Source organism: Brassica oleracea, chromosome C3 (assembly GCF_000695525.1).
Source record: "Brassica oleracea var. oleracea cultivar TO1000 chromosome C3, BOL, whole genome shotgun sequence".
Classification (NCBI taxonomy): Eukaryota; Viridiplantae; Streptophyta; class Magnoliopsida; order Brassicales; family Brassicaceae; genus Brassica; species Brassica oleracea.
This window is the reverse complement of record NC_027750.1, coordinates 3,349,217-3,359,550: the sequence shown is the minus strand read 5'-3', so window position 1 is coordinate 3,359,550 and position 10,334 is coordinate 3,349,217. Positions and strand designations below refer to the sequence as shown.

The 10,334-nt window shown below is 33.1% G+C and overlaps 2 protein-coding genes across 2 annotated transcripts; one reads left to right on the top strand and one right to left on the bottom strand.

The window, feature by feature from the left end:
• The first annotated feature begins 1,380 nt into the window (after positions 1–1,380).
• LOC106336022 (pentatricopeptide repeat-containing protein At3g46610) lies at positions 1,381–3,720 on the top strand. Its single transcript, XM_013774735.1, has one exon. The coding sequence runs from the start codon at positions 1,685–1,687 to the stop codon at positions 3,614–3,616; it is 1,932 nt and encodes a 643-aa protein (XP_013630189.1). The 5' UTR covers positions 1,381–1,684; the 3' UTR covers positions 3,617–3,720.
• A 2,035-nt stretch (positions 3,721–5,755) lies between these two features.
• LOC106333794 (myb-related protein 315-like) lies at positions 5,756–7,014 on the bottom strand. Its single transcript, XM_013772198.1, has 3 exons — positions 6,790–7,014; positions 6,545–6,674; positions 5,756–6,280 (listed from the first exon to the last, which is right to left on the bottom strand). The coding sequence occupies exons 1-3, from the start codon at positions 6,920–6,922 to the stop codon at positions 5,845–5,847; spliced, it is 699 nt and encodes a 232-aa protein (XP_013627652.1). The 5' UTR covers positions 6,923–7,014; the 3' UTR covers positions 5,756–5,844.
• Between the last annotated feature and the right edge of the window lie 3,320 nt (positions 7,015–10,334).

Here is a 10,334-nt window from a genome sequence, read left to right as displayed (position 1 = left end):
TTGGGTAAACCCTAAATCCTTGGGTAAACCCCTAAACCCTTGGAAAAACACTAAACATTTGGATAAATTCTAAATTATAAATCTTAAACACTAAACTCTAAATCTTAAAAATAAATATATTTTTTTAAATAATATTTTTTTAGAACTATTGTTATTTTTATTTATTTAATTTTTTATTTTTTATTTTAAAAGCATAATATAATTTGGCAAGTTATTTTGTTTCCTTAATTAAAAGATACTAGATCTAAAATGACAACTTTCTATTGGTTGGTGAAAGGTTCACCAATAGGGGGTGAACCCGAAAAAGTCATATAAATATGATGAATCTAAAATAAAATCTTCGACAAGATATTTCTTATATGTAAGAGGTCAAACAACTCAGCTTATAGTTACATAAGATTTGCCAAATCTGATCATGTAGAAGTTATTAGTGGAATATCAATCTTTCGATTGCATTCCCAACAATTGTAAATCATTTTCAGCATTAAAGTTATTCTAATTAACTTTAACAAGTTTTATATTCGGTGTTAATAGTTTTTCCATTGTCCATCGAGTTCTTGGCCTATTTTTTTTACGTCGTCTTAGCCACCAGATTAGTGTTCGTCTCCTTGTATGTTACGTAACACTAATCTCCAATCATATTATGGATCTTCAATCGTAAACATGCAGGCACATGTATGAAATCAAGACCATCTACTATTTGATTATTAATGGACAAGGTGATATGACACATCAACATGTTGCAGTAGCTAGAAGACGGTATCTGAGATATGGTGAATCCACAATTATATTTCTCGCCCCACCAACATGGTTGCCCATATATAACACATTAAAAATATAAACAAATTGTTTTGATATTTATCTATGCACACAATAATGTGTTTGTGGAAGTTTATACTTGTATTATTTACATGTCTATCTGCATGGGCCAGACATGTTTATTGGATTTTTACTAAGGGACATATATCCCTTGTACCCAACCGTTAAGTATGGTCTTCAATGGAATTGTGTCGAGTAGATCATATGGAACTTCTAATTCCATTTCTGCTTGCAAGAAAAGAAAACCACTTCTAGTTATCACATTGACAAAATTAACTGATCAAAACTAACACATGTTTATGCACAAATATTAGATCAATATTTTGAATATATTTTAGTTTTATTGATTTAAATTTTCGAAAATAATTTATAATGGAAAAAAAACAATGCATAATTGCCAGCATTTGTTGATAAAATAAAAAGATTAGATAGAAAAAACTTTCATAATTCTTAAAGGCCCAAAAGAAGATTTTGGGCCAAATTATGGACTTGTATTGAGTGAAACGACACCGTTTACATGTTTCTCTCTTGCAACAGTTGAAGCTTACCCGCTCACAGAAAATTGAATGGCCACAAGCGCACCACACCATCACTAAACCATCTCCGGTGTGGCTGCGTCTGACTTTATCATGCTTCATTGATAAGCAGTGGCATGAATATATATCGAGCGATTGTATAATGATTGGTTGCGTTTGATACTCACTATCTGTTTCTCACACAAAGATTCTTCTCTGTTAAGGGTCATCTTGTTTTGCTGATTGTTGCATGAAACGTGTGAACTGTATCGCAAAGGTGCGACCTTGAGGAGTTTAAGTTCATGGGTTATCATTGGTTGATCTAGCTGGTGAAATCGTGCTGTAAAAAGATGCAAGCTTTAAGCATCTGGCCGTTAAAGTCTGGTCTTTTGGTTGGATCAAGATTGGAATTTGAGTTGGATTGTTCTTGTTTCTTAGTTAGCCGTAAGATTAGAAAGAGACATTGTAACTTTGGTAGTATCTCTAGCTTGATCTTGGATTCGAGTAATACCTCAAGAGTCTTGTTTCTGTGTGAGCCAAAGAGAGGTTCGTTGAGAACATCCGTTGGAGTAGGATGGGCCACGGAGCAACGAGAAGAGGAAGTCTCCAGGGACAAAACCAATTCAAGAGTTAACGTAAGAGAGCTAGCGTATAGTTTACGAGCTGCTAAGACTGCTGATGATGTAGATGTTGTTCTCAAGGAGAAAGGAGAGCTGCCACTTCAAGTCTACTGCGCTATGATAAGAGGTTTCGGCAAGGACAAGAGACTGACGCCAGCAATGGCTGTAGTAGAATGGCTCAAGAGGAAGAAGAGCGGTCCAAACCTTTTCATATACAACAGTCTCTTGGGCGCGGTGAAAGAGTCTAATGAGTTTGGAGAAACGGAGAAGATACTGAGGGACATGGAGGAAGAAGGCATTGTAGCAAACATCGTCACTTACAACACTCTGATGGCTATTTACATGGAACAAGGAGAGTTTCGCAAAGCCCTCGAGGTTCTTGATTTAATCGAGGAGAAAGGCTTTGAGCCTTCACCTGTAACTTACTCAACTGCTTTGCTGGTGTACAGAAGAATGGAAGATGGAATGGGAGCTCTAGAGTTCTTTAGCGAACTCAGAGAGAGATACTCTAGGAAGGAGATAGGGAACGATAATGATCACGATTGGGAGTTTGAGTTTATCAAGCTCGAGAACTTCGTCGGTAGAATCTGCTACCAAGTGATGAGACGCTGGCTGGTGAGAGACGAGAACTTAACCACCAAAGTGCTAAAACTTCTGAACGAAATGGACAATGCGGGTGTTAAACCGAGTAAGGAAGAGCACGAGAGGCTCATATGGGCGTGCACGCGGGGAGAGCATCACCACGTGGTTGGAAAGGAGCTCTACAAAAGAGTTAGAGAGAGGTTCCCCGACGATGAGATAAGCTTATCCGTCTGCAACCACTTGATCTGGCTGATGGGGAAAGCCAAGAGATGGTGGGCGGCGCTGGAGATTTACGAGGATCTTTTGGAAGAAGGACCTGAGCCTAACAACTTGTCTTACGAGCTGGTTGTCTCTCACTTCAGCATCTTGCTGGGGGCAGCTAGCAAGAGAGGGATATGGAGGTGGGGAGTTAAGCTGCTTAACAAAATGGAAGATAAAGGAATAAAACCGCAGAGCAGGCACTGGAACGCAGTTCTTGTTGCCTGCTCTAAGGCCTCAGAGACAGCGGCGGCGATACAGATCTTTAAAGCGATGGTTGAGAACGGGGAGAAGCCAACGGTTATCTCGTACGGTGCTCTCCTTAGCGCGCTTGAGAAAGGGAAGTTGTATGATGAAGCGTTTAAGGTTTGGAACCATATGATTAAAGTGGGGATCGAGCCTAATCTTCACGCTTATACCATCATGGCTTCTGTGCTAACGGGACAGGGGAAGTTCAATCTCTTGGATACGCTTTTTAAAGAAATGGTTTCCAAGGGTGTTGAGCCTAGCGTTGTGACGTACAACGCGGTTATAAGCGCGTGCGCGAGGAACGGGCTGAGCGGTGAGGCTTACGAGTGGTTTGGGCGTATGAGAGGAGAGAAAGTTGAGGCTAATGAGATTACTTACGAGGTGTTGATTGAGGCTCTTGCTGATGATGGGAAGCCGAGGCTTGCTTATGAGTTGCATTTGAAGGCTCAGAGCGAAGGGCTTAAGTTGTCTGCTAAGCCGTATGATGCGGTTGTTAGAGCTGCTGAGAGTTATGGAGCGACTATTGATGTTAATCTGTTGGGCCCTAGACCAGAGAAGGAGAAGAGAGGTTAAGCAGTGTTTACGTTAGATTTCGAGAGAAGATGATGAAACAGGTTTCATGTTAAATTGATGTAACGAACATGTACACGAGACAAGATGATGCAACAGAGTTTATATTCGATGATGTAACGAACATTTGTGCAAGAGCCACAGTACTTGAATACACCGTTAAGTTTTAAGTGTCTTAGTTGGATAACTGTAAACCGAATTTGAACCAGGCTTCAACCGGTTCTTGATTATTATTATTTTGTCAAAATCGGCTCTTGATTAGTACTATACGTTAGTGAGTTCTGTATTTTTTTGTTTCCCTCAGAATAAATATATTAGCACAAGAAAATTTACAAGTACAAAAGGTGTTCATAGAGCCACAAGTAGGCATGGGAGTTAAGGGGCCATCGGTTCCGGTTCTGCTGATTTGGATTTTTGGGTTTTTAGTATTATGCTCATAAGTCTCATTCAGATTTTACTAATTATTGGGTCGAGTTCGGTTCTTTCCGAGTTCGATTCGGATCGGATTGTAATCAATGTCTGAAATCATCTAAAATATATTTCTTTAAATCTGAAAAATTGACCCAAAAAATTCAAAATATATAAATTATTCACAAATCCAATTAAAAATTAATTAAATTATCTAAACTAATAAAAATTATTCAAAATAACAAATAAAACAAACTACCAAAATCTTAGAATACTATAAAACATTTAAATTACCTTAACATATATAAAAACATTCACATATTTAACTAATTTCATATATCTTCGGATCCTAATTCGGATTTCGATTCGGTTCGGGTTATACTCAAACCCCAAAGTACTAAGCTCATAAGTCTCGTTCGGATATTTTTATATAATACTTTGGATCCGATTTCGGTTTTTTCGATTCAGATTTAGGTAGGTATTTCGGCTTGAGGTAAAAACGCCCAAGCCTAGCCACAAGCATCGTCAACACGAAGACCATCATATCTACCCAGAAGGAAACCAATCAAAAAATACAAAGGAGACATAGATAGAAGACTACTAGCCTTTCTCATTAGCAAAAAAAATCAAATAACCAAAGAGGGGAATCCACAGCAACATAAGATTGACCAAACTGATCAAGAGTTGCTCTCTTCGCAATAAGAAAGGCTCCTCTATTAGTCTGCCTAGCTTCCAACTTCACTTTCCACTTTGGTGTGGTCAATAATGTGGTGTTTGGAATTGAAGATACTGTGATTTCAAGTTTTTTTGGAAAGACCTTTGGCGTGGCCGTCTTTCAAATTTGACAGTGTTCTACTGCTTTCTGCCCTTGATTACATTACATAGTGAGTTATGTCTTTTATCGGTTAAGCAGTAAATAGTTCTTTATAACAATGTAATTTTAATATAAGTATATAACAGTATATTGTTATTAAAAAAATTTATTAGTTTATAGATGGAATTAAGTTATATTTATCGCACTCAAGGTCTTGTAAGACAACTAGTAATATAATTATAAGAATTAATACAATGATTGCAAAACTCCAAACACTTGACGGAAGCAACATTGTCGTCACTGTCTTTTATCCCAACAACTACAGTCACCGGGATTTTAATAATATGTTTCAACTTAATTTATGTCGGCCCGATCAAATCAAATCTTCTTAAGAAAAATTATAATAGTTCTCAAAATTATGGAAGAAGTGATTACTTTAGTTGTTTTTGTTTTTTATTCAAAAAGAAAAATCAAATCAAATACATGCTTTCGAATGAAGTTGGTATAGTTTTTTTTTTTTTTTTTTGTAAAAGTAGAGGTAGGTTCAATTTATTTTGGAACTCATTGTTAATTTGAAACGGGTCAATTTTCATATGTTTTCTTTACAGATATAGTATATGTCTATTTCATTTCATGAAAGGCCGCATTGACCTAATTCACCTAACTATAAATAACACTTTGACAGCATAATGTCATATACTATTAATTAATCCAAAACTTATTTTGTTGCACATGTAGAATTGATTTGCGGTATATGTTATACCCGTTTTATTCCAAGAATTTTACAGTTTCTACCAGTACTGGTTTCTACGTCTCCATATATAGTTTGAACTTTGAGAAATATATATATGCATACATCTTGTATGAGAAAATATACATCATCGCGCGGCCGCCATGCATAATCCACATCTTACGTACATACATGAAACTAAGCTACAAATTACTTAAGATTATTTATATATTTATAGATATATTCAGATATATTACAATGTTATATCACATTCTGTCATTAAAGGAAAATATTATCATCAAGATTGGTGAAGAAGTCCCATGGTACCAAAGGATCCGTCATATAGGTCAAGTCCCATTGCTCTAAAGAGATCGAATCTTCTGCAAAATTTGATGAAGATTCGCTTCTTGAAATATTACTATATAAAGAAGAAGACGAGATAGATATCTCGTTGCCTTGCATTTCGAATAGAGATCCGATGTCTACTTCATCTTTGAGAGTCTGTTCTTTGGTTTCTTCTCCTTCCTTGATGGTAGAACACATGTTTGGTTTTGTTATCTGGTTAGATTCGGTTTGGTCGGTAATATTATTCATTGGTTCGTGTGTAGCCGGATCTAAACCAAGATGTTTCATCTTCTTCTTGATCTTCGTATTCCAATGGTTTTTTATCTCGTTATCCGTTCGACCAGGGAAATGAGAGGCAATTTTAGACCACCTGCAACGTCCAAAACATTCATTAAACATGTAATAAGTTGAAGGCGTGATTAAAGGGTTCAGCATATAACGTGATTATATCAAACACTTTATATTACGTCTCCAAATCAACTTACCATTTTACCCCAAAAAAATCAACTTACCATGCAGAAGTTTTTTATATTTATAAGTCCATGCAGAAGTATATGCGTCAAGCTCAGTTTTATCTCATAATTTATGATATAGAGTAGCGGTAATATATTATAAAAATGAAATGATCGTATACCGGTTGCCAAGTTGAGAGTGAAGTTCCATAATACGTTCTTCTTCAGCATCAGTAAACCCACCTCTCTTGAGATCCGGTCTCAGATAATTAATCCATCTCAGTCTACAGCTCTTACCACATCTCAACAAACCTTCATGCACACGTAAACATTTAAATAAACACAAATAACATAAGAAATAGGCCTAATTATGGATGCTTAAATAAGCATAAATATATACATATATCTGTAGGTATAAGCAGACAACCTGCGAGTTTGGGGACAATTCTCCAGCAGTGGATGCCATTGTTAAGAATGAAGTTCATGAGTCTATGATCTTCTTCTATAGTCCATGGACCTCTCTTCAATCCAATTTTCTCACAGCAAGGTCTCCTCCCCATCGATTTTTTCTTTTACTAAAAAACAAGCTCTATAATGACATTTATCAAATGTAATGCATATAGCTATAATGCTAATATAAAGCAAAGCGAGAGAGGTTGATGTGTTAGCCAGAAAATATAAAGAAGAGAGCTTTGAATCAGGTCATGGGCAATACCTATAAATAATAAGAGGTGAGTTGGGTAGGGAAAGATTCTCTCTTTTGACAGGTCACTTACAGACTAAAAGACAAATAAATCCAAAATTAATGCAAAACACTAATAAGTGAAGCAGTAAACAATGATTACGGAGACGCATAAACAAAGATTTAGTGAGAAGTGTGTGAGGTTGTTTTAAAGTATTATGAACTAGTCGACAAATTTAGCTTATAATCAATTAGTTATCAAAGGCTGCGGTAAAGCAATATTAAACTGAATGCGTATAAGTAATTTTTTTTTAACTTTATAAATAAATTCTTGCATCAATATGTTGTAGTAGTATATAGCGATTGCAAGTTATTAATTTGTTTGCTTTATTGTAATAAAAAATTCTTATTGTTGAGTTGATGATATATAAATGGTTTGTTTACTTTAATTGGTTACTATGAATTAACTGATTATTGTTTTGTTAAAAGTTTGATTAAAAGAAAACAGTTTAAGATTTGTTTTGATCTATCGGTCCCCTCCTCCAGGACGTTGTGCTTATTCTGTCATCAAGGCATCTTTTATTTTTCAACTATTTTCTGTAAACATTTTGAATAGTTGTTGTGAACATTTGATGACTCCACTTTTTACGTCATCATTTGTTAAGTTTGCAATTCATGATTAGGCAACTTGCTTAATATAGAATGTCATTGCTAAGATCAATTTACTAGTTACTATAAGTTTAACGCTCTCAGTTAAGAAAAGTAGAACTGGTATGTTCTGTTCAGTCGTACTGAAATAAATCCACAATTCATGATTAAAAGAAAACAGTTTAAGATTATTGTTTTATGTCATCATCTAATATTACATGTTTGCAATATTAGATGTTATTAATTAAGCTACACTGATTGGAACAAATGTTTTTAATAAAATATAGTTTGGGTCAAAATTATACTATACCCGAAACTTTAAAAAAAAAACAGATCCCTTGTATATTAAAAAAGAATCATCGTAATAAATACATTCATACTATAATAGAGATGTTCTAACTTCACAATGATTTGATAATAAATATGTTTACGCGTTCACACTATATTCATAAATGTGTTACTTTGCGTTTTTTTAATATAAAACTCACATAGATTGTTCTAATAAAACTCTGGATTTTTCGGTTCGAATAAAAATAGATGACGAATCAAAAGCCAAACTATACATATATATTATTTTTATTGTTTACGGATAAAGTTGAGCAAAATATTCATAAATTTTGATTCGGTTCGTTATCCGTTTTGATTTGAACTAAAAAAATCTAGATATCTGTAACTCTACGAAACAAATCAAATACTAAAATACATATCCAAAAAAAAACCAAATCACAAATACCAATATTTTTAGGAACATATATCTAATCTGATCTGTTATATGCATATATATACATATATGTAAAGAATTATATATATACGTTATATATATTATACTTTATATCAGTTTTACAATATTTTTATGAATTAAATTAATTATATTAGGTACTAGAATTAAAAAGTTAAATAATGTTTTATTTTTGTAATAAAATATTATTAAAAAAATCAATTATTTTTAAAATTTTATTTACGAATAAAATCAGATATTCTTTAAAACTCTAAAACATTTCGGATATCCGAATCACCGAATATCTAGGTGGCTAAAGATCGAATCGACATAAATGCTTCCAAATACCCAGATATTCGATCTGTGCCCACCCCTATTTACGGATATAATTTTATTTTCTTTATATGAAAAAATGACTAATGTCAAGGCTTTTTTTATTTTAAACTAATTTTTATTTTATATTTCATGTATTATTTTAAACAAAAATGTCAACTATTTATATATACTTTTTACATACACATACATGTGCACCTTGATGTGAGCACCGTGTAACTAAGTATTTACCACAACTGAAGTATATATTTTTTTTAAAGTTGAAATATTTTTTTCTTAATGCTTCTTTCACTACCAACCAAATTGTAGTGAAATAATTTGTCTTAATAATTTTCTTTTCTTTTTCTGAAACTATTATCCGTTCAGAAACTATAATATGAAATTATTGGTTCAACATGATGACTATTTAAAATTCATAACATGAAAATAAATAAATAATATTAATTTTTGGTTTTTACCGGAAAAAACAAAAAAATCAAACAATTTAACCGAATAAACTAAAATGAATATTAATTTAAAACAATAGTTATATTTTAGAACATTAAAAACCAAAAAAAAAAATTTAAAACCGAACCAATATCCAGATTTAACAGATTTAATGTCTTTTTATTAAAAATAACGAAACTAATAATCATATCCCGCGCAGGCGCATATTATTTTACTATTTAAGATGTATACACTAGTGACTGAAAATGTAGTGCAAATACTTTAGTCATCAAGGTAAAGCTTCAAGCACAATATCAATGTATCACCATAAACTAGTTTGCAATAGCTATTAATTTAAGTAATATTTTCATTTCATAGTTTATATAGAACTGGTATGTTCAGTCGTACTGAAATAAATCCACAATTGCATTAAAAATACTAAAACTGGAGGGGTTTCGGGTTCATGCACGAAGGAATATTCTCGAAGTACTCCAAGGTATATATATGCATATATCAAATAAATAGAAATCTATCTAATATGTTGTAAAACAATACTGAAGGTTATCAGGCTATATGTCATAATCTACTATTTAATCGTGAACTACCAACCCAAATGATTTTAAAAGAGAAAACCGATCATATGTATCTAAATTTTATTATTCTTATTTCCTTTATTAAATACTTAATCCCGTATACCTCATAATGGTATGTGAACATTCATTTTGCATCAAACTACTATAGAAAACTATATTCTACTGTTTGTATTATGTATTACAATACTGCTATGTGACTTTATACGGCCTTAGTCAACAGAATAACTATATTTTAATTACTTATCATTTGCGAGGTGCATCATAATCTTGACGAAAACAAGATTGTAGCTAACCAAATATTCGATTTCCATTTTTTTTCGGTTCACTGAACTGAACTACATTTTAGACTAATCCCCTATATATTATTTTTGTGAAACATTACAACTTCTTTTTGTAACCACATGTCATCACTAGGATGATTCTTAGAATTACTAGAGAAATAGGTTGGTCCATCTAATTATATAATAAACTTTTTATTAAACTAACCATAAATTCATTATTAATGTCAATTATTATTTCCTTAAATAAAGATTACGGAATTGCCTAATGTGGGTAAAGTATATATGACAATT